Genomic DNA, 26,192 nt, shown 5'->3' on the forward strand with positions numbered 1-26,192 from the left:
ACAAGTAAATTCTGTAGTCAAGAGTTGCTTTTTCCAACTTCGTCTATTAGGTAAGATAAAGCCTTTTTTTTATCTTCTAAGGATCTTGAGATAGCTACTCATGCGTTTATTTTTTCTCACCTCGATTACTGCAACTCGCTGTATTCTGGGATTAATAAATCCCTGATACACAGGTTACAGTTGGTCAAAAATGCTGCCGCTCGCTTTCTGGTTATGGCAAGAAAGTATGACTCTGTTTCTCCAATATTAGCTTCTTTACACTGGCTGCCTGTCAGTTTTCGAATTGATTTTAAAATCTTGCTGCTAGTTTTTAAATCTTTACATGGGCTTGCTCCTGCCTATTTATCTGAACTGTGTGTTTTACATCAGCCATCTAGAGTGCTTAGATCTTCTGGTCAGCTGTCTCTTGTTGTCCCTCGTACCAAGTGTAAAACTAAGGGGGAAAGGGCTTTTGCAGCTGCTGCGCCGCGCCTGTGGAACGCTTTACCTCATCACATAAAGAAGTCATCTACAATTGAACTGTTTAAAACAAGACTAAAGACTCATTTCTATTCACTTGCATTCCATGACCTTCAGTAATACTGATGGTTTCCTCTTTGTGATTATACATTACTTCTATTTTTTATGTATATAACATTACTTCTGTTTATTATGTATTTTATTTTATGTTCATATATTTTATTTCTATTTATCTTTTATGTTAATTTGTTTTGTTTTTCTTTTATTCTATTATTGTAAAGCACTTTGGCCACAGAATTACTATGTTGTTTTAAATGTGCTATATAAATAAATTGACATTGACATTATTTACAGATTAGATTTATTGTTCAAAGTTAATTAGATTTTATTTCACTTGCATAATATGGGTTTGTATATGTTCTTCTTGTGGGTTCCTGTACATATAGGTGTTAAAGAAAATTAACGGGGTTGATTGTATGGCTAAAAAGTTATTAAAGGTCTAGTGTGGATACAGCAATTACAATTAGTATATCAGAAGCTAAAGGTATGGTAAAGTCAAAAATTATTTCAGGCAAAACATATTGAATTCATAAAGACGTTGGATTTGTGAATAAAGAAGAAAAAAAAAAAAATAAGAAGGAAGGGAATGATTCTGACAGAACTAAGAATTGGACGCAGTTATTCCTCTATCAAATAGAAACATCATTCAAGATTGTGCAGGTATTGTGATCAGAATGAAACAGTGGAACATTTCTGTGTGAAGCACACAAAGAAGAAAGAAACCAACTTCAACCATCTATAGAGGCATTGGGGTTTAACAGTTTAACTTTCAAAAATTTTTTCAAAATAATTTTATATCATACCAGAGGACAGTTTTCATTATTTGCAATCAATTCAGCTTTTTGGGGTAATTGAGTATTACTCTAAAAAGAAAAGGAATTTTTCCCCTTCATGTTCTATACAACTGTACAGTCTAGTTGGCAGCAGTAATGCATCGTAAGTGCCTCTGTCAACCGCCATAAAAAGATAAGAGGAACAAAAAAACTCAACAGATTTTTATGGGTATTGCATTTATTGATGTTTTTCTTTAGGATTCTGTTCTTTTGCTTTTTTTGGGGTCAGTGTTACTTGATCATGTATTGGCACTCATTTGCTGTGGATTGCCTCTTTAGGCAAACCCTTTTTACCTTATTTGCTCTGTTGAGCATCTTTTTTCTATTCTTTTGAAACTTGTCTCTATACAAGGCAGAGTTTGCAGTTTTTTTTTCTCTTTCTTGCCAGATATTTTGATACACTGTGGGACCTTCTATTTTGAACTTTTGAAGCCATCTTTCTATTTCTGAAGACTACTTTGGTTGAAGCCAGCAGGTAGTATTTGAGGCCTGGTTGAGTTTAGTTGGGTCTCTTTTGGGCAGGTCAGTGAAGGTCCCTGCTGACTTTACGGGACTATTACCATGCTTATGACTCCACTGTGCAACACTAGCTGAAAACACACAATGAGAAGGCAATTTAAGGATCAGGAAAAGGACAAGACTATAATCATAGTAAGTAAATACATAGAGGTTGATAACTTAAGAACCAACAATCCTAAGTACTAAAATCTAAAACAGAAAGAAGAATTATTGTCAAGAAAGGAATGCTAATTTCTTAAACTATAAACACACACAACACCTTGTACAGTGCAAAGTTTATATTTCATACTGTACAATGTGCAAAGCCAATTATTAAAATGTTGCTTGTGTGGTCTGTGGACTGCACCTCTCGGCAACAGCCCCTAGAGTTACAGTAACGACACCACAGAATGACTGCATGGACAAAAGATGGTAAAAATAAAACACAACATGACATAATAATGATGTTTTTCCTACAGCAAAAATATAAAGGAAATATTTCACACAAAAGCTTCCCTGATTTTTAAAAATGAGATGCATCTCTAGAACAAGCAAATGTATAAAAAGCAGAAAAAAATTATGAAGCTCAGATCTTTGCAATAAGCATCACAACTCTACATTGGAGATTCATTTGTGAAAGGTAATATCACTATGCTGTATTCGATTTAATAAAGTCCCAAAAATAAATGACTGAATGCATGGAATCACACAAGGTAAATAGTGTGGTTTACGGTTCCACCAGGGAGTGCTGGAAGCATGTAAAATTTTTGAAAAATAAATTTTTTACAGTCCCAAAACATGTTGCAAGATATACTCTAAAATCAAGCAACTAGCTGATGATCTGATTAAAAAAAAAAAAAAATCATACAAAATTCAATTGGTACATTTACACTGATATAACTGAAATGGATCAAAATCACAAATGTTCAGGAAGCAAACAGGTAGAAAAAAGATTCACACAATATGAAGTTATTTCTGTTTTACATGTGATAACTTTGCGGCTCATTGAGTGGCAATTAACTAACATCTTCATAAATTGCAAACAATCCTGGGTTAGAAGTAGATGTACTATAGACAAATGGTATTGTAAGGCTATAACTGAGTGTGTTTTTCCAATCTATCATAATGGAAGTGATTTGAAATTGCTGACCAAGCAGACTTCTGAAGCCTGACTCCTCTTGTGGAGTGCACAGACCTGGAGGAGCATATCTGTGAGCACTGCTGATGTTACTGCTCAGAATATGTAGTTATCTGAAGCCACTGAATCATTTCACCTTACACAAAGATACACCTTTGTCATCCTTTATACTTTTTATGGTATTAGTAATTAAATCTCCACCCACAAAATGCTTCAACCTAGTGAAGAACGCCAGCTTTTAAACTATTCTCTTTCATAAAAGACACACTGGTTGAATCAAAAGGATAGATATGTCATGATAAAACTGAAGAAACATTCTGGCACTGGAATGAACATGCACTTTAAAAGATCTGTAAGGTGCAGTCCCATTTTAAAATGTCTTGTTGACTTTTGGAGTTGGACCCCAAGATCAATCAATTCCTGCTGTAAAAAAATTAAGGTTGCTATCCTAGATAAAATACACTGCGAAGAATGAGTATATTTCTAAATGTCTACTAATAGAAAAGTACCATTTAGTGTCATTTAAATATAGAATTTTAAAAAAGCAAAAAATTAACATATAATTTGGGGAAAGTGTGTGTTATAAAATTAGACACTGGATTCAGACTGAACAAACTACTTGATAAAATGCAGTCGAAATTAGACATAAAGCACCTCTAAAAGACAATTAAACAACAATACTTCATTTCTACTACATGCTATGCACAGTAAAGATAATCTTTGGTGTATTATAGTACGGCTAATTTAATCTGCTTTTCTGAAAACTGATTTTTCTAATTTTTCAACCATTTTAAATGAACTGTAAAATTATTAAAAGATCTAGTTTCTTCATAAAGGGCATTTTAAAGTAGCAGCAACTCTTCATGTTTGCTACCCTCTAATCCTGTATTTTCTAATACAGGATGTATTTGCTCAGGTTGATTTAGGTGCATGCTTTTCTTCCCCAAATGTATTATTTGGTTTTGATAATAACTTATTTTTAGCACATTTGCCTTTAATAACAGCCTATCTTTTCTAATATAAAAGTATTTTTTTAAAAAAAATGTCCTTTTGAACTAGACCATTGTTAAAATATCCACTGAAATAAAAAAGTACATTGTAATTAATTTGAAAACACGATTTAGTGTGAAAGAAAGCATAAATAAAGCACTTGCCCACTAGTAAACCAGCCCCTGGTGAATAATTTTACCTAGTTTAACCCAGGTACTAATCAGGCTAAATGTTTTGCTTCACACAAAATTTTACTGAAATAAGAGCTCATGCAGAGACTGTATTTTTCTTGTGTGGCATAAATTAGAAAGCTCCAGATTTTGAAACATACACTTTCTAAAAGTTGGGAAAGCATTTTTGAGGAATGCGAGTTGTCTTCAACTTATGTAAAGCATATTTATTGCAGCCCAGGATAGTGATGTCACACTACACAGAAATACCACCTAGGATGAAAATAGTAGGATAAAACTTGGACGGGGGTGTTAGACAAATATGCCAAACTTGTTTAACCATTAAGAACCACATCAGTTGACAGAATGTCGGTTATCACAGACTAGTCACAAAAAGGGAAAACACAAACCTAACAAACCAAATTCAGTTTAAATTATTCAAATTATTTTCTTTTTTAAATAGCGAGGGATTGTTAAGTAACACTTCAGCACATTCCAATGGTCTGCTTAGCATAAGTAAACATGGCATTTGTGATAATGAATATAAATGAAAAGTAAAAACAAAAAACCTTACCTGTACTATTTCTAGCATTTCTGCTCGGCTAATGTATCCATTGCCATCAAGATCATACATGCTAAATGCCCACTTAAGCTTTTGTTCAAGCTTTCCTCTGGATGTGACACTAAGAGCAATGATGAATTCCCTGAAGTCTATCGTACCATCACCATTAGTATCAAAGGTACGAAAGACATGCTCTGCAAACTTTGATGCATCTCCATAGGGGAAAAAATTTGCATAGATCTTCTTAAATTCATCAACAGTTAGGTGTCCAGTAGGACAGTCCTTGAGAAAGCCTTTGTACCATTCCTGGAGCTCATGGTCTGTGAATTCTGTGTTTTCTCGTAAATCATGAAGAACCTCAGGACGAAGTTTGCTGTTCTGCTTTCCCATTTTCAAGCTCTAAATTAAAAAAAAAAGTTAACATATGTAATATACTATTTAAATGCCAACTTAAGTAAACACTAAGTAGTATAAATACACATTAAATCTTCATTTCACAAAGGTTGATGAAGGTTTAACTTAATAAATTTAACCAAGCTACAAACTATGTAATACCTTTTAACAAAAAGATAAACATGTTTTTTCAAATAAAATAAAAATAGTTTAATGTTAACTTTACCTGCAGTGCATTTTAGCTTCAAAACATTTAAAGCATACAAATCAAGAGGTCCACATTATAGGTTTGCAAATGTACTGTACACATATATATACAGTATATATATATATATACACACACATATACATACACACATATACACATACATACTGTATAATCTTTAGATAATAAATAATACCTCAAAACTGTAGGTCTCTGCAATGCTCTGTAAACACCATTAAATGATGAGTAATTGCATTAATAATGTTGCATCTTGATATTTCTTAGATCAAAGATTATGTATATGGTTTCTTAATTTTAAAGCAGGAATAATTAATATTGGATAACATAATACTGAGAACTGTTAAACAATAGACAAATTTTAAAAAGTCGTAGTTGACTTTTTTTAAAACATATTTGCACTATGAATTGTGGCACAAGAAACATTTTGAAAAAAGAGTAGAAACACTAAAGTGTTCAGAACCGATGACATTACAAATTCATCTGCATATTTGACAGAGACCACCTCTAGTCTTTTCATCAGCTACAAGTTATGATGACAGCTCATTAATACTTAATATGAAGGAATGTAAACGGAATCTCTGCAATAAAACACTAATTTACTCACAGTATAATCATAGGAGTTATGTGCTGAAGTTCATAAAACCTTCTTCCTGTGTTTTGTTAACAGAGGGATCTTAATTAATCAGGCAGCGTTTCCATTTTTCTCATCTCATTCAGTCATATAATTATCCATCGTGAATGACAATTCAGTTCTGCATAAAATTACTTCTAGCCTCCTCATGTTTGACAACACACAATCACTAAAGGCAAAACTTGCTAATCTACAACACATAAAGCTTCACAGAAATTGCAATTCCAGTCTGACAGCTGTGGCCTAATCATTATTTGTGTGAGATTTAGTCATTATATACAGCATATTTTACATTTACTTAAGAACATACCTCAATTTTGGATCAGTAAAATAGATAAAAAACTTGTTGTGACTCATCAGCTTTAAACAATTTAACAACTGACACATAAATGTTTATGTTAAACTTGAAGAGTACTTGACTATTAGATTTAATATAACTTACATTGGTGATATCTTCAGGTTGGGCTATACTGGTTTCTCATTATACTAGAAATGTATATGTCAATCATTTGTGCTTCCAGGCAGGCACTACATGACTCTGTAACTAAATCAAGCACATCCAAGAAAAAAACATGATGATCACTGTTTTGTGACAGGGAATGCATGACTATAGTATAGGAAGAGTACACGAAGAAAATGATTATAAAGGACATTAGGAAAAATAAAAGGCAGAGCAGAATATTGCAGAAACACAGAATTTGGCTCAAAAAAATGTGATCAATATTTCAGTATTAAAAAATGGTCTAGGAACAGATGAGAATTACTTACAAATAATGGTGAAATATAATAAGCAGATGAGTAAAGATGTCCCAGGTAATGTTTTTCTTGATATTTTCACATGTGAATTCCACTTAGGTGAAAGAACTATTAAAGTGATTCTAAATGATTTCTAAATTAAACAGAAGAAACAGCTACTAAGAGAGAAAAAACTAAAATCTAATAAATAGCCAGAACTAGATAGCATTTATCCAAGAATTCTTAAGGAAGTTAGTGATTACATACTATATATAAACCCTTAATATGTTGTCCCATTATATAAAAAATATTGTTAGGTTGATCCAAGTAACTACAAGCAGTAAACTTCACAATTCACTGGGCATGGGTACTAGTAAGAAAGACGCACATGCTTTAAGAAGGAGCTAACCCTTTCCTAGAAACCTCTTCATAAGGTGCATTTTTATACCCTAATTACAATTAATTCAAATAGAAAACATTTTTAAGCTTTTCCTGAACCTAAAAAATGGTCCCATTTTTGTTCATATAATACCAAACTACACAAAAATGGATTTAATGTGTTTAATACTAACATAAATCTCACATCAATCTCTAATAAGATATTACCCTTCATTAAATGTTTAATAAAGCCCTTTAATTAGACATTACTATTTCTAGATTCACTTTCAGGAATTACTTTTTAGGTTTTCTTAGGCTTTTCCAACAGTTTCAATCATCTGTTTTGGAACTGTGATAATAGACAATGGATAATGCAGTAAGACATAAGCAACACATGTGACATGGCATGTGAACCAAAGCCTGTGAATGTACAAGCCCATCTAACAGCAGGCTGAGAATCAATCCCTCCTGCCCCCTTTGGCAGGACGGTAGAAAGACAGCAGCATCTGAACAATGCACGATCAACAGTGGAGATAACTAAGACTGGAAATTGCACTTAATTAACATTCAGCCCTGCCCTATTGTGTTGGCTGCAGCAAGGTGTTATTTATAATGAAACAGGAGGAAAACCGTATTTTAGATAATTGACTGAGCGAAGCATTGTGTGTATTTGCTTTGCCCATTTGTAATCTGGAATAATATTGCTGTACTGAATGTGCATAGTAAAACATTTTGGAGTAAAAGCAGAAATAAAACTTTATACTCAAGTAAAGTTGAACCTATTCTCAAAACATGCTCAAGCAGAGTACCAAAGTATTTTCTTTGTTACTACACAGTGCTGAACTCAGATCTGTACAGTCGAGCTTAAAGTTGTAGAAGCATTCAATCAGTGCTTGACCTCACCAAAATGTTGTTGAAATCCTGTTTCAACACAACAACAAACACTTGTTTGAAAAGGCAGAAAGTAATACAAATCTTAAGTGGATTCTTTTCCTTATTAGACCTTGCTCCTACATATTTCCACATCCAAAGGTCTCACCCATAGAACAAGGTTTGGAAATGATTGCAGAGTTATTAAATAAATGGCTATGATCACACTGGTACAAGAAAAATGAACAAAAAAGACATAAAAAGGACATTTGAACCCCAGCTAGGGGTTGGAACCCTGACTGAAATATAACACTTTTATCAAACAAATGTCCTTAAGCTTAAAAAAAAAGTAGCTTTGTTTCAAAATTAAAAATGGTAACAATCTTTAGTCTGAAACTGGCATTTTTATATTTATTGGGGCAGTAAACAAAACATTTATCATGCCAGATTTGTTCAGATATTAGCATTTTAACTTTTGAGTGCAAAAAGCCTTGCAAGATATGTCTACCAGGAAGTGTAGGAAATTCTCCAGCAGTGTATTGTTAAGCACTCTGGTGTGAATTTTGCGTTAACAAGCACTTTTATATACCTTCTACCATTCATGAACTATGCTCTTCCACATTTATTACATGATTTATTATTAGGGATGCACCGATACCGAAACGGGTATCTGGTATCGGCCTCGATACCACATTTTCTAAAGTACTCGTACTCGTTAAAAGTCCCCCGATACCGGGGACCGATACCATGGTCTGAGAAATGTCTATGTTTGAGCGGCGTGTAAGGGGTTAATCACAGGCGCTGAGTGCCCGCCCCCAGGCCCCGGCTGCAGCTCAGAGCGGGGAGAAGGCGAGGCGAGACATGTCAGCCGTGTGGAACTATTTCAGAGTGAATAAAGACGACAAAACAAAGGCGGACTGCAAATTGTGCTCAGCGAAATTGTCCAGAGGAGGCTCAAAAGGTAGCGCATTTAACACAAGTAATTTAATCAAGCACCTAAAATCCCAACACGACAACGAGTACAAGGAGTTTACCCACGCTTCTAAACCAACACAACCCACGCTGCAGCAAACTTTTGCAAGACGAGAGAAAATGTCCAGAGACAATCTACGTGCTGTGAAAATAACACAGGCAATTATCGAATACATTGCATTGAGTGACCAGCCACTCTCGGAGGTAGAAAATGTGGGATTCCAGCGTCTCCTCCATGTTCTGGAGCCCAGATATGATGTCCCAAGCCGCCGCTACATGACTGACACGGAGCTGCCTAAACTACACGACTCCGTGAAAAAACATATCCACAGCCTACTGCAAGCTTCCTCTGCGTTTAGTTTCACCACGGATATTTGGACAAGCAGTGTTAGCCCCGTGTCGCTAATTAGCCTAACCTCCCAGTGGATAGACGAGAGTTTCACATCGCAACGAGCCATATTACATGCGAAACAATTCCGCGGCTCGCACACCAGCCAGGCTATAGCGCATGTGTTTGAGGAAATGCTCCAGACATGGGGTATACCTAAAACATCAGTACATGTTGTGCTTCGTGACAATGCCAAAAACATGATTAAAGCCATGAATGACGCAGGGCTCCCAAGTCTGCCGTGTGTCGCGCATACGCTCCAACTGGCTGTTAACGAGGGCTTATTAGCACAAAGGAGCATAGCTGATGCTATAGCAGTGGGGCGGAAAATAGTTGGGCATTTTAAACATTCCGCCTTAGCCTACTCCCGCCTCGAGGACATTCAGGGACAGCTCAACCAGCCAATAAAGAGACTGCAGCAGGACGTACAGACGCGCTGGAACAGCACGTATTACATGCTCCAGTCCCTCATTGAGCAAAAGCGAGTGCTGGGGGTGTATGTGTCCGAGCATGAACTCCCAGTCCCTGACTATCTCACCGCTCACCAATGGGCTCTTATGGAGAAGACTGTTGCCATCCTCGCCCCCTTTGAGGAACTAACTAAAAAAGTGAGCAGCTACGACGCACTAGCCTCTGATGTCATCCCAGCTGTGACTGTGCTAGTGAGACTTCTAAACAGAGAAACAGACGAGGACCACGGCGTCAAGACAATGAAAGCAACCTTACTGGCAGCTGTCAAGAAGCGCTTCAGTGACGTCGAGACCAACCCACTGTACTTCATCTCCACCATACTTGACCCAAGGTAAAGTCTGTGTGCTATAGGTATTCAATGATAAACTACAGTACTAAATGTAAGATTAATTTCCATCTGAAATATTATATTATATTTTTGTAACTAAAATACACAAATACAAATGTATGCAATATATATACAGTGGAACCTCTAGATACGAGTTTAATTCGTTCCAGCACTGAGCTTGTATAGCGAATTTCTTGTATCTAGAACAAACGTCCCCATTGAAAATAATGGAAATCCAGTTAATCCGTTCCGCATCCCAAATATATTAACATAAAAATCAATTTTCCTAACAAATAACACTGATAAATTATATATACTGTAGTCTACCTTTAATAAATAACACTGGTAAATAATATAACTGATTATTAAAAGAATCAAAACAGGTGTCCAAAGTGCAGTAGAGCATTCAATAAATCTTTAAATAAATAATCCTTAAAACAGTTGTGAAGTGGAGGTTTAAAGTTGTAATAAAAAGGTTTTCTCTGTAACAGGAGAAGGGATAAAATAAAGGAGTAAGAGGGGGTTGGTCGCTTCAGTGCAAAACCAGCTACAAAGATTGGAATGTTTGGGATGATAGCGAAAGAATGTGCAAAAACTTCTTTCTCATAAAGGGTTTCAGAATGTTTTAGGGAAAGGTTAATTAATGCAAGATGTTTTTCTGTAAGTTGTTTTGATGTCTCTAAGAAGGGTTGTTTTAGGCTTAGTAGAGATAACACATAAGTTGTCCCGTGGGAAGATGTGTGCTGAAACTGATCACTTCTGTATACACTGGTTACACGTAAGCCATTTTGGTTAAGGACACTCAATTAGTATATAAGGGAAGGTTCCGCCCTCAGTTTCTTCGGAAGCTCAACCGTGGGGAACGTGCACACCGCCCGGTATTGGACCAGGCTCACGAGTTGATCCTCTGACGAGACTGACACGCGGGCTCCCTCAGTCTACTGGTCTAGGATGATGGCTCTGGGTCTTTTGATATTACTGTAAGTATAGTATAAGTCATATATATATATTACTGTAAGTCAATAGTACAATTCCTATATCTGCATGTATATTGCTATTATATTGTATGTAACTGATATTATATTTGAACAAGTAAACACAATTGAAGTATTGGACCTTTCCTCTCTGATTCCTGCCTGCTTATTTTCTCTTAAAACCTTGGAACCATTTTCCTAAACTAAAACAAAAGTACATAAGAATAACAATCCTTTAACACGAGGTTAAAACGTCAACAGGAAGCAGTCTTCAAAAAACAGATGACAATCCCCGGTGCTTCTTCTCTGTTAGCATCTCACCTGCTTCTCCCATGCGGGCTTTGCAACAGGCGAGACACTCTTAATGCAGCTGACCTTCTCTACACCGTCCTGCTTCAGCTGTTTGGCTCGCCTGTTCAGCTACACGCGAGCCTGCACTCGCTCGCTCTCTCGCACCGACTTCCTACTGCTGCGGATTCCTGCCTCCTCCTGCAACCTCCGTTCTCTCTCCTCTCCTCTCCTCTCTTTTCTTTTACTTCTTCACCCCCTTAACCGGCTCGCGCTTCTCTATATATGCGGGGAAGACATGGCAGCTGCTAGGGTTACCACTTTTAATACAAAAAAATAACGGACGCATACGTATTGATTCAAAACGGGACGCGCAATTTCATTCTCAAATACTGGACGATTCCGTATTTTAAAGGACGGGTGGCAACCCTGCCCAGCCCATCAGCCACAGGACAAATCATGGATGTGGGCAGTTTCCCACCTGTGCACTTAGGTGAGAAACGCAGACACCGCATATCGCCCTGCGGCTCGCTACAGCTACCACGCCCCCCTTGCTAAGCCGCGAGCTATATCCACAGCCTGGCTCGTGGCTCGTTACATGAGCCAATGCTCGTATTTAGATCTGAATTTTTCGCTCATACTTTCCTCGTATTTTGAATTTCTCGTATACAGAGGTGATCGTATCTCGAGGTTCCACTGTAATATGAAATATATTTCCCTTATTACTACCAGAAAGCCAAATGGCTGGCATTTGTGACAGTGGTTTAGGGGAAACTAAAATCAGTCCTATTTTTCCACATATTAATACATTCATGAATTTTGTTCAGGTATAAAGATCGCTTCTTCTCCAACAACACTGCTCCGGAGGCCAAGCTGCACCTGAAGCAGGAGCTGCAGATGATGTCCAGAGCTGAGGCAGAGGGGAGTCGGGCAGAAGCTGCAGAACCTCCTGCTAAACTGTTCCTCAAGGCCCAGGCCAGCACTAGCAGCAGTCTGGACACTGTATTTGAAGAAATCGCTAAGGAGCAGCCCCAGGCAGCACAGCCGCTGGCAGCAGGTGCTGCCATTGAGCTCGACACATACCTCGGAGAGGCCCCAAGCCCTCGTGATGACAGTCCTCTGAAGTACTGGGGTGTCAACAAAATCAGGTTCCCCACTTTGGCTAAAATGGCCCAGAAATACCTCTCAGCCCCATGTAGCAGTGTGGAAAGTGAAAGGCTTTTTAGCTCAGTGTCACACATTATAGATGAAAACAGAAACAGGCTGACTGCTGATAATGCAGAAAAGCTACTTTTCTTAAAAAAAAACCTGCCACTCACTTTTTCTAAATAGGCTCCATTAAGTGAGTCGTCTTAGACTTGATGTTAATACCTACTTCAGTTGCACTGATTGCCACAGTTCTATGTTAGTGGATGTTGTTAGTTTATTCAAATATTGTGCACTAAATAGCAAAGATGTTTATTAATGCCCCTTGTGTTGTCCAAAGCGGCAGAGTTTACAACAAACTGAAAAAAATACTTGAGTTGCACTGTCACTGTTTAAATTTTTTTTATAATTATTTATTCTGTAATATGTTGCATACAACATGCTTTTCATTTTAAATAAATGTTCTTAATTCCAAACTAGTCCCTTGTTTTTTTTGTTAAATTATATGACTAAAGCTGTTACCTGTAAATTTAAATCATGTTTTTATTAAGTACTCAGTATCGGCAAGTACTCGGTATCGGCGAGTACTGAAATGCAAGTACTCGTACTCGTACTCGTTTTCCAAAAAAGTGGTATCAGTGCATCCCTATTTATTATTATCATATCGGTGGCAATGTTTCTTGAAGAGCTTTTGCTCTTTACCAATATTATAATTTTTCAACTCTGTTATATTGGAAGTGAACGTAGAATGCTAAAAAAAGCAAAAACACAGGCCTTCTGCAAATAAAATGACGATGGTCATGAAGACAAAAGGAATAAATATGGGCACATGATAAAGAACTCACATCCCACAGAAGCTCCTCGAACTGAATCCTGTAGGCAAAGGATTGTGTGGACAACCAAAATAATTGATGTTTATAGACATTAACAGAAGATATGAACTGGATGAAGATCAATACTATGGATGCAAAAAATTGAAAAGACTAGCCACTAGTGTACATGACTGTAAACCATTAGAAGTAACAGTAGTAGTGGTTGTAGTGGTGGTCGTAGTAATAGTAGGAGGAGGACAAAACTGGATTACAGCGGGTTAAGTCAATAATCAGAAAAGTTGTGAGATTGCAGTTATAATTATTATAATTATTTTGGTACTTCCTCACTGCCTTTTACACCTGTTTGTGTGTCTGAATGTTTGGATGCATTCCTGTGCTGAATGAATGTACTGAAATGAAAGATAAGAGTAAATCATTAGATGTCCAAAGAGGCTTATGAAAATAATCTGTCTGTACAACCAATAAGAAGAAACCAAGTAAAACAGAAACTGGTCAAGAATCTCACATAGATAAATTTAATGTGCCAAATGGTTTGCAAAAACTGCAAAGGAGTCCTGTAGCTGCAACAAAAGCTTCATAAAAAGATTAAAGAGGTATGAGCTGAAACCAAACCAAAGCTCTTTATAACATTGCACTTCAAATTAGAACAACAATAGCAGCTTCACAGAAATCAACAAGTATTATCACTAAACACATGGCTCAAATTATGTTAATAAAAAGTGTCTAGGAAAAACAGGCAGAGGAAAAATTAAGGATTTTTTTCTTGTTAAAGGTTTTACTGCAACAGAAAGCAGTAATGCATATATTTCTGACAATACATTTATGAAACTTTCTCTTTGATTAGACCGTTTCTTCCTGCTCACTGTTCAGTTTTTGCTGTTTTAAACACTCCAGTTCTTATGTGGTCAAGTTCTGCACCTCCACCATCTGCTCAAAGGCCTGTGCAGCCACTTGTGATGTATGAAATTTTGCTAAAGAAATAAATGGTGGTGTTGTATTTGTTATTTATACTACAGAAGAAAAAAAAAGCACAAAAGTAAACCACAAGCCCAATGATTTTATATGGGAACATTAATGTATGGGAAATAGTATTGATTGAATACTTATTTCTTCTGTGTCCATTTAATTATAATGTGTTATACAAGTATTATGGAATAAAAGGCTTCTTGTTTGTAAAATATGCTATGTTCTTAAGAAAAAATCACTAATAAAATAGATACATGGGTGAAGGCAATTGGGTTGTGCATTTACAGTCCTTACATTAACTGAACGATGCATTACAAAGCTTTCAGATTCCTCTAGTTTTTGTAATTTTGTTTTCCTACTAAGATGTGTCTTAGGACCCAGAATGTGTGTTCACTCACCATAAGCTCTACTAATACACAGGCTACTTTATATCTAGTAAGAGAATACTAGTTTACAAAGAATATAAACACTGTAATAAAGAACATTTTTTGGTACTCAGGTAAGTAGTTGACAAGTAAAGAGAATCTGAGATGAGCACACAGTTAAACCATAAAACGGGTTTAATATTTCCTTTTATATTATTCATTGTTTGAATATAAAGATCTTTAGTTGAATTATATTATAGTTTTTTAAAAGACAAAGTAGCTTATACTTTTCTGGGGTATTATTAGTTTTTTCTTTCCTACAACTCATACAATGAGTGGACAATTCAGCCATCTCTTAACTGGATATGAATAAAAGGTTTTCTGCAAAAAATCTTTTTGCTATAATGACAATCATGTCTATTATTCACCTGAAAACTCATTTTATATAAACTGTGCTAGGAAAATCACAGTAGAAGGAACACTATAGAATAATAATGCAAACATTTACCTGGAATAACATTAGTTTTGAGCAGCATATTATTTTGTCTGTGAAGGAGGCACTGAATGGTGATGAACACTTACAATAAAGCATTATTAAATCAAATACACAAACAGAGTCAATGGGAACTTTGTGTATCTTGGCTTTTAACCATATTAGTGACTCTCGTCTCAAAGGTAACACTACCTGAGATGTATTGTCAAAAATTATGATGCAACATATAAACATCTGTATAATAAGTACATTAAAAAAGTACATATTCAAAAGGTGACAATACACAAAGTATCAATAACGTGTTTATTGACGCAATACAGTGAGTAAAGCAAAAAACTTTTGAATGTGCGATTACAGTTATTAAATGTTGAACCTCAAATGAACTGTTTTAGCTGTTATTGAACTGAAAATGATCCTTTCTGGCCTTTAGTAGGTATTCATTACAATAACCCGTCATTTACTATAAAAAGATAAAATCCAAACAACAATAACCCGTCATTTACTATAAAAAGATAAAATCCAAACAACTAAGTACAATGCAGCACTACATCCATTCTATATCTCATCTGCTCACCAACATAGAGTATTACAATAGATGACAGTTTATTTGGTGGCTTTTACACTGGAGGTGTGTTGTAATGTTGTGATGATAAAGTGCACCATCATAAAAAAACAGGGAGACTGGTATAAGATGCAATTAAATTTCCTACTTTTAAATGTTAATAATACTGTATGCCTTAATTATTATTATTTAACACACAACCTTACCCATTTTAACTTATAAAACAAATCAATATGATTAAAATGTATTTGAGTCTTTGGACAAACAATGCAAATGCAAGAAGTAAATGGAAAACAAACTCTAAAGAAGACTTACCACAGAACTAGAAACAGATTAACAAAATCATGGAAAAGTTTGAATATGTAGAAAAATTTAAGCAGCCAAGGGAACATCTGTGAAGATAAACATCTTTAAGAAATACCAGGGCATTACTATAAAATTCAAATTATAACCTAACAAAAGAGATTTTAAATAGAAAAAACTGACAGTAAATTAAAAGGCTGATAAAGTAAGTACTAATCCAACTGGAGCCCACAGACACAGAGATAAGTACCTAATATTCTGACTGTGGGGGGTCTCATAGTCAGGTATTTCAAAGCTGGCACGCCCTACTTACAGATTTTAACTGAATTTCTTATTTATTTACACAATTTATTCCATCTGTCATTTTACTATATTGATTAACAACATTTACATAGAACATTTTCATATAAATAATGTAGCTCAAAGTGCTTTACATGAATCACCAAGATTTTTAACGAACTGAAATGAAATTAATACTTCCTCTATCATTCTTTTATATTTCCTATTTTTTCTATTTAAATGTACATTTAGTAGATAGACAGATAGATACAGTAGATAGCTGGAGCTGCTCCTCTGTCTGGAGATGACACTGTTTAGTGGATGCAGTGGATTCTCCATGATTGACAGGAGTCTGCTCAGTGCCCGTCACTCCGCCACAGATGTCAAACTGTCCAGCTCCATGCCTACAATAGAGCCTGCCTTCCTCACCAGTCTGTCCAGGCGAGAGGCGTCCCTCTTCTTTATGCTGCTTCCCCAGCACACCACTGCGTAGAAGAGGGCGCTTGCCACAACCGTCTGATAGAACATCTGCAACCTCTTATTGCAGATGTTGAAGGACGCCAGCCTTCTAAGGAAGTATAGTCGGCTCTGTCCTTTCTTACACAGAGCATCAGTATTGGCAGTCCAGTCCAATTTATCATCCAGCTGCACTCCCAGGTATTTATAGGTCTGCACCCTCTGCACACAGTCACCTCTGATTATCAAAGGGTCCAGAAGGGGCCTGGGTCTCCTAAAATCCACCACCAGCTCCTTGGTTTTGCTGGTGTTCAGGTGTAGGTGGTTTGAGTCGCACCATTTAACAAAGTCCTTGATTAGGTTCCTATACTCCTCCTCCTGCCCACTCCTGATGCAGCCCACGATTGCAGTGTCGTCAGCGAACTTTTGCACGTGGCAGGACCCCGAGTTGTATTGGAAGTCCGACGTATATAGGCTGAACAGGACCGGAGAAAGTACAGTCCCCTGCGGCGCTCCTGTGTTGCTGACCACAATGTCAGACCTGCAGTTCCCGAGATGCACATACAGAGGTCTGTCTGAAAGAAAGTCCACGATCCATGCCACCAGGTATGAATCTACTCCCATCTCTGTCAGCTTGTCCCTAAGGAGCAGAGATTGGATGGTGTTGAAGGCACTAGAGAAGTCCAGAAACATAATTCTTACAGCACCACTACCTCTGTCCAAGTGGGAGAGGGATCAGTGTAGCATGTAGATGATGGCATCCTCCGCTCCCACCTTCTCCTGGTATGCGAACTGCAGAGGGTCGAGGGCGTGGTGGACCTGTGGCCTTAGGTGGTGAAGCAGCAGCTGCTCCATGGTCTTCATTACATGAGACGTCAGAGTGACAGGCCGGAAGTCATTCAGCTCACTAGGACATGATACCTTTGGGACTGGGGTGATGCAAGATGTTTTCCAAAGCCTTGGGACTCTCCCCTGTTCCAGGCTCAGGTTGAAGATGCACTGTAGAGTACTCCCCAGCTCCAGCGCACAGGCCTTCAACAGTCGTAAAGTGATTAAGTGATAGTGTCGTTTTTTTCTTTTGAACCAGTCCTATTTGGATTGAATAGTACAATGCATTTAATTACAGTCTTATGAAAAAGTTTGGGAACCCCTCTTAATTCTTTGGATTTTTGTTTATCACTGGCTGAGCTTTCAAAGTAGCAACTTCCTTTTAATATATGACATGCCTTATGGAAACAGTAGTATTTCAGTGGTGATATTAAGTTTATTGGATTAACAGAAAATATGCAATATGTATCATAACAAAATTAGACAGGTGCATAAATTTGGGCACTCCAACAGAGATATTACATCAATACTTAGTTGAGCCTCCTTTTGCAAATATAACAGCCTCTAGACGCCTCCTATAGGCTTTGATGAGTGTCTGGATTCTGGATGGAGGTATTTTTGACCATTCTTCCATACAAAATCTCTCCAGTTCAGTTAAATTTGATGGCTGCCGTGCATGGACAGCCTGCTTCAAATCATCCCATAGATTTTCTATGATATTCAAGTCAGGGGACCGTGACGGCCATTCCAGAACATTGTACTTCTCCCTCTATATGAATGCCTTTGTAGATTTTGAACTGTGTTTTGGGTCATTGTCTTGTTGGAATATCCAACCCCTGTGTAACTTCAACTTTGAAACTGATGCTTGAACATTATTCTGAAGAATTTGTTGATATTGGGTTAAATTCATCTGACCCTCGACTTCAACAAGGGCCCCAGTCCCTGAACTAGCCACACAGCCCCACAGCATGATGGAACCTCCACCAAATTTGACAGTAGATAGCAGGTGTTTTTCTTGGAATGTGGTGTTCTTCTTCCACCATGCTAAGCGCTTTTTGTTATGACCAAATAACCCAATTTATGTCTCATCAGACAAAGCACTTTGTTCCGAAATGAATCTGGCTTGTCTAAATGAGCATTTGCATACATCAAGCAACTCTGTTTGTGGCGTGAGTGCAGAAAGGGCTTCTTTCTCATCACCCTGCCATACAGATGTTCTTTGTGCAAATTGCGCTGAATTGTAGAACGATGTACAGATACACCATCTTCAGCAAAATGTTCTTGCAGGTTTTTGGAGGTCATCTGTGGGTTGTCTGTAACCATTCTCACAATCCTGCGCATATGCCGCGCCTGTATTTTTCTTGGCCTGCCAGACCTGGGTTTAACAGCAACTGTGCCGGTGGCCTTCCATTTCCTGATTACATTCTTTATAGTTGAAACTGACAGTTTAAACCTCTGAGATTGCTTTTTGTAGCCTTCCCCTAAATCATGATACTGAACAATCTTTGTTTTCAGATCTTTTGAGAGTTGCTTTGAGGATCCTATGCTGTCACTCTTCAGAGGAGAGTCAAAGGGAAGCACAACTTGCAATTGACCACCTTAAATACCTTTTCTCATGATTGGACACACCTGTCTATGAAGTTCAAGGCTTAACGAGCTAATCCAACCAATTTGGTGTTGCAAGTAATCAGTATTGTGCAGTTCCATGCATTCAAATCAGTAAAATTACAAGGACACCCAAATTTTTGCACAGACAGTTTTTCACATTTGATTTAATTTCATACAACTAAATACTGCTTCACTAAAAATCTTTGTTCGGAAAACACCCTAGTACTCAGATGTTCCTAGGAAATGAAAGACATACCACTGTTATCTTTTTTGTTAAAAGTAGAGAAAATTATTATGCAGGTTGAGAGGGGTTCCCAAACTTTTTCATATAACTGTAAATAGTACATTACAAAACACATTCCAAAGACAGCATAACTCATACTTCAACACTGAATACTCCCCCTATATATCTAATATTGGGTTCCAGATAGTCTACTATGTGATTTGCTCTGTATCACACACTAGGTCAGTGATGAGAACCCTGCAAATCTGAGTTTCAAAGTCCAGTGCTTTAGCCATCTGGTTAAAGTGGATTTTCACCTTTGTCATAAAAAAGCTAGCATAAAATAGCTTAGCCTCCTAGGCATAAACCCTAAGCATGACATGGGCTTGCAAGTCTGTGTAAACATGGTTAAGCCCAAGACAGGCACAGAGTGACGGGTAATGATTTAGTGTTAGGCCTGAATAAATCTTTGGTCAATATTCTGCTGCCATCTAGTGGATGAAATAACATCATGCTACATGAATATTTCTTTGGGTAACTCTTTGGTAACCAAGGTTATTATAGTTAACGAAAACTAAAATCAAAACTGACTAAAATCAAAACTTATTAAAAAAACATTTTCATAAACAAAATAATCAACAAAACTGAAATGAAAAACTAAAACTAAACAAAACTCTAGTAGCTGAAAAGTCTAACTGAAACAGAAAAATAATATACTAAAAATATTTTTAGTTTTTGTTTTAAATGAATATTCTTGCTGTTAGTCTTTAACCCTTGTAACTTTTAACCCTCAAACAGAAAGTCATCTACCACTAGCCACCCACATATATTCATCCAGTGAACGGAGGGCGGGTGTTCACACAGGATTTGCGGTGACAGAATTCGGGTGCGTAAAGCGTGTGAAATAGAAAGTAATTTACTGTGTCGCCTTTCTTTGTGCTTGTTGTATACCAAGATGCAATTCAAATGCCTGAAATCAGAATGTGCTGGTCAACAAAACCTGAATGAGTAACGTTTCAGTTAATTTCTCAGGTGCCTGCTTTTTGTTAACAGTAATTATATCAAGATGTAATTTAAATGCCTGAAATCAGAATGTGCTGGTCAACAAAACCTGAATGAGTAACGTTTCAGTTTATTTCTCAGGTGATGCCTGCTTTTTGTTAACAGTAATTCACCTGTCGCTTCGCTCAGAAGAAATCGTTTTTACTTTCTTGTATATGAAGTATAGAAAAAGTATAGTAATCATGAAAAAATTTAACCTCAAGATTTTGATGAATTGCGACGTTTTAGACCTCCCTGAGTACGAAAATACCGTTTTTTGGAATTATGTCTCTGTGTGTGTATAAACATGATAACTTAAAAATGCAACAAGACAAATGGATGAAATTTGACATGTGGTTGCTACACCAAAACTGTAGACCTGTATTAACTTTTGAGCAAAATCCATCAACCAGAAGTGGTACTTTACTTGTGATTTGACTTGATTTGTTACTGATGGATCTTTAAGGTATATAAGATAAAAATATAATCATTGTTTTGTGGTTTACTCCTCAAATATCCATCCCCATATCTGAGTAAACAAGAAAGTCTTAAGGGAAACCAGTCACGATTTTTGAAAATAAAAAGACACTGATCAAGAGACTGACTAGGTCATCATTCAAGATCAGCATATTGTTACTGACCAATCACTTCTGCTTTAAAAACGTCATTTAACAAACAAGCGATACAAACTTTTAAAATTCCTGAGTTGGCAACGTCTCTACTAAACTATAGGTAGGTAGGCAAAGAGAGTCTGCCAAGTGATGAAAAACTAAACATACTAATTTGTTTTTGTATTTATTCTATATTTATTAATTTATCCTTTTTACTTCATATTCACAGCTCAAAACACCTGATATTGTGCAAATAATCCAGTAACAGAATTATATTTTAAAATATTAGTTTTTGTTTTTTCAATGTTTTTCTTTCTCTAAAAATACAGAGTTGAAATATCATATTCTTTTTGTTCTTAACATCAGCCATGTCATCATACATATTGCATACCAGGGATTTTTCCTGCCTTGCATCCAAACCTGGGGTAAGCACCAGGTTTCCTGCAATCCTACTCTGGACAAACAAGTTTAAATAATGTATACATTGTTCTTAATCTCAGATGCTGTCTCTGTCATTTTTTGCCTGTCCATACTCCTATTACCTACTCTTGCTCTGCTCATTAAATATTTACTGTTCTTAAGCATGGGCTATTCAAGTCTCACTGCCTCTAACCTTGACACTAAATGCTTGTTTTTCTTTGTTTTCCCTCAATACAGCTAGGTGGGGTCTGCACACTGATTCAAGCCTAAGAGTCCTGTTCTTCCTAAGCTCCTGTGATATTCATGATCACACCTGTCAGAACACAGTAGAATCTGTTTTCTGATTTTTTATATCTTTTCAGGCCTGCAGGTGGCAAAATTCTGTCTATCAATTGTATGTGCCTGAGATGGAATCAGAGATCAATATGGCTGGTAGAAAATAACAAAGCCCAGTATAGGAGATTTCTGAAAGCAATATCAAAGGCATTCATTATAAGCACATTGTGTTGAGCAGGATATGTTGTGTGCTGTTGACACAGTAAAAAACCCTCAAACCTTAAAATTCACCTACATTTCATCCACACAGGTACAACTCAGTATCAAGTTCTGCATGCTGTGGGATGCACACTCTGGGTCTATCTGGAACTCAATATTTTGCACTGGCAGAGGGAACAAGTGGCATGGGAAGTATAGTCAATACAACATTGATACCATCTTTGCTGTTGCTGGCAGACCCTTTGCTTGACCAAGGATACTGTATAGTGATGGACAGTTTATATACCTGAGCTGAACTATTCAAAGTTCTACTTCAAAGCAAAACCTCTCTCCCTCCCTCCCTCCTTACTTCACAGAGAATTCAGTGACTAAATTCTGCTGTGCAGTAGAAGACTCATTCCACATATTAGATTGTGACATAGAACGAGCAATGCTTTCCACACAAACCATATAGTAAGTAGTCCATCAGCAAAAATAACAAAAGATTTAAAGAACATTTAAAGAAAAACATCCATAAAGCAGCAACAGAGTTCAATCAAATTCAACCAAAGTTCTTTACAGGAAATTGAATCAAATCAGTATGGCAGTTAACTTTGGTTGCTTTATTTTAATGTATTATACATTGTTTGCACAACACTTCCACAATCAGCCTTTTCATAACTTTGAATCCTTAGCTGGTACTTCTCAACACATTTTAAAACGGATTTTCTCCTTTCTTACTGCTTTACACTTGTATTTACAAATGTACTAAGAACAGATTTTTACATACTTCTTCCATATCCAAAAACTATCATTGTGCTCCTGATTGTGTTGTTCCATTCCAATTCATTCCTGAACTTGAGATTCCTGAATTACTGCTTCTTTATGCAAGAACTGTTAAGCATTCACTGCAGAAAGCGGGTTTCTTTTATTATTGGTAAAAATGAAAAATACCATCATAATTCTGATTTTCCTTTATTATATTATAATAAAATCTTTCAAATTCAGCAATGCTCATTTACTGTAGCCACTTTAGCCAACATAAAGTGTCATACACAGTCCGAGTCTGGCTTTTAAGTTGTCGCAAATATTGAAGTACTTTTTTATCACATTTTTCAAGCAACTGTAAAGGGGTAAAAGGAGACACAATCTATTTAGTTTAGTCTTTTATGTTATTCCCTGGTCAGCTACTCCGAATTTTAGCACTGAACTAGCATCCCACCCTGTGATATATCAAGCCGGCTGTGTCCAGTCCAAAAAATATATGTCTTATGCTTCTTGTACTTTGCTTTATTTATAATTTTGTTCTGTCTTATTTCTTAATGTATTAGTGTCCTGATAAACATTCCCAATTATTTTTATAGAATTTTCTACTTTTCTGTGAATAAAGTCACCTGGTTAAATGAATAATTATAATCTTTAAGAAATACTTAAACACTATTATATTGCATTATTAAACTAATTTGTGAAACATGTACAGGCTTATAGAAGTGGCTCAATGTATATAAAACATGGACAGTCATACTACTCCTTTTGACATGCAGGATTAAAAAGATGCATAAATGACAAATACAATATTAACAAGATTGAACAGTCATGAGTGATTTTGTCTGTTTCTTAAGGAGTGTGTTTGTGGCTTCACTTTCTCTTTCATTATATCACTTTAGGCACAATTAGAATCCCATTTTTGTGAAGGGCTTTGTTTTAAAGTGAGAAAATAATTAGAGTTTTCATATATATCTTGTAAGAAACACTGCATGATTCATGAACACTTAAAAGCTTTAAAAAACACACCATGAGAAAAAATTACAAATATTAATAATAATATACACATAACAAAGCATGTGTAGCATCCAGAATGTTTAAGCTAGGTTTGAATATAATTAAATATTACCTTATTATTAATATAAATATTTGAACCTTAACTGTTGGCATATTTGACAGCTCTACATCTAACAAAACACCAGACACCATATGAAAGCCTGATCATCATTAAGCTATTTTATCACTGAAAAGATAAACTATAATGGAATTAAGAGTGGCAATTAAAATTACAGCTTTCTCGTACAAGATTTTTAATTAAAACTGCCTAATCTTGGAGTACAGTGCATTGCATCTCCATCTCAAAATAGTGACTTGAATTTGAAATGGCTTTATTAACAACTTTGGAAAATACAGAACATAAATAATCTGTCCTTCTGGAAAATCATTAAAACATTAAACAACTTTTAAAGAGTATATTTTGTTATAGTATTTACTGTCTCATTTATCTTGCACTTAGACTTAAAGTTTGTATATAAACATCCTATTTCTATAATTACTGTGTTTCAGTAAATTGTATCTAACTGTTCCAATTTAAGTGTAATGAGTGGTAATTGATTAATAAACATGCACACATTCCCCAAACTGCTGATAATGAGCAAGCAGTCTGCAAGCGTAACAGCCCTCCAAGGTAGAGAATACAAAAGATTAAAGTTGCAATATTATCTATATAATTATTGCAATGAGGACATCATATCAAAAAAGAAAACTAAATCTTAAAGTCTTGGAAAACACAGGAAGAAAACAGTAAACAACATGACGTCATCATACATTCTATGCGCTGAACATCAGTCTATCATCACCACAGTCACACAGTATATATACACAGTACAGTGGAACCTCGGTTCACGAACGTCTCGGTACACGTACAACTCGGTTTACGACCAAAACTTTCACCAAACTTTTGCCTCGGTTCACGACCACACACTCGGTATACAAACAAGCCAGTTTCCCTTTCGGTTTGTGTGTGCCGATGATTTCTGCACGTGTTGCATTGTTCTCGGTCAGACGTGCGTGCGTGCTTTTGCTGTGAACTCTTTGTGCTCTATTTCATTTCCCTTCCGGTTCGTACGCGCCAATTACTGTATTTAAGCACGTGTTCAGCCTCTCCCTGTTCATTGTTCTCAGTCAGACGTGTGTGCTTTACCTGTGAACTCTTTGTGCTTTACAGTATTTCGTGTGCTTTTGCAGTTAACCATGGCTTCTAAGCAAGTGTAGAGTGGTAAGAAGAAAGTGTTGCAATGTTACTTTTCTCTTTTTTTCAAATGTTTATTTTTTTCCATGTGCTTAAAACTCATTTAAAAAGAGTCTTTACAGCGATCGATCGGGTTGTTATGCTATTAGCATGAAATCCTGCAATGTTACTGTGTTGGTTGGCTTTTAAATAAAGTTCAGATTTGTTAAAATGTTCCTTTTTCCCCCCTGTGCTTAAAACTCATTTAAAAAGAGTGTTTACAGCGATCGATCGGGTTGTAATGCTATTAGCATGAAATCCTGCAATGTTACTGTGTTGGTTGGCTTTTAAATAAAGTTCGGATTTGTTCAAATGTTCCTTTTTTTCCCCCTGCACTTAAAACTCATTTAAAAAAAAAAAAGTGTTTATACAGCGAATCGGATTGTAAGGCTATAGCACGAACTGCTGCAATGTGAGAGAGAGGGGGGCTGCCGTGCTGCCGAGAGAGAGAGAGAGAGAGAGCCTGCGTGTGCAGCTGAGAGAGAGAGAGAGAGAGAGAGAGAGACAGAGAAGGGGGGGGGGGGGGGTTGTGCTCGCCTGCTGCTGAGAGAGAGAGAGCCTGCGCGTGCAGGGAGCCTGGGTGTTTGTGTCAGTATTATTCAATGTTTTCACATTAGTTTACTATTATACTGTACATTCTATGGTGTAATTAACTATAATTTGTGCTTAGACATCTTTAAAAAAATATATTTACATACAATCGGTACGGTCTGTAACGGATTAATTGTATTTACATACAATCCTATGGGGGAAATTGCTTCGGTTCACGACCAAATCGGTTTACGACCAGAGGTTTGGAACGAATTATGGTCGTGAACCGAGGTTCCACTGTATATTTATATATATATATATATATATATATATATATATATATATATATATATATATATATATATATACAGTATATACACAGTATATATTATACATACATACACACAGAGGCCTTTGCCCCCTGCTCGCTTCGCTCGCCAACCGCCGTGTTTGGTTTTCCAGATACACACTTTTAAGATTTTTTTTTTCTTTGAATTGTTGCTATTTCATTAGTTTCTGAAATAAAAGTGAACTTATTATTTGTAATCTTGCAAGTCCCAATATGCTGAATCTTTTTAATGAGGTCAGGATAGGTTTCTCTGTTTGGAATTTCAGCACAGACAAAACGATCTAC

General features: G+C 36.4%; 2 protein-coding genes across 4 annotated transcripts in view; one reads left to right on the forward strand and one right to left on the reverse strand.

The window, feature by feature from the left end:
• Nucleotides 1–26,192, reverse strand: part of LOC114648067 (hippocalcin-like protein 1) — a 205,577-nt gene that overhangs the window by 23,894 nt on the left and 155,491 nt on the right. For all 3 annotated transcript variants that reach the window (XM_028796870.2, XM_028796869.2, XM_051924927.1), the window contains one exon: nt 4,723–5,109. In XM_028796870.2, the coding sequence (XP_028652703.1) occupies nt 4,723–5,100 (378 nt within the window). In that variant the 5' untranslated portion in view covers nt 5,101–5,109. The remainder of the gene's footprint in view (nt 1–4,722; nt 5,110–26,192) is intronic.
• Nucleotides 9,801–12,728, forward strand: LOC114648066 (zinc finger BED domain-containing protein 4-like). Its single transcript, XM_028796868.2, has 2 exons — nt 9,801–10,105; nt 12,192–12,728. The coding sequence occupies exons 1-2, from the start codon at nt 9,861–9,863 to the stop codon at nt 12,694–12,696; spliced, it is 750 nt and encodes a 249-aa protein (XP_028652701.1). The 5' UTR covers nt 9,801–9,860; the 3' UTR covers nt 12,697–12,728.

Source organism: Erpetoichthys calabaricus, chromosome 3 (genome assembly GCF_900747795.2).
Source record: "Erpetoichthys calabaricus chromosome 3, fErpCal1.3, whole genome shotgun sequence".
NCBI lineage: Eukaryota > Metazoa > Chordata > Cladistia > Polypteriformes > Polypteridae > Erpetoichthys > Erpetoichthys calabaricus.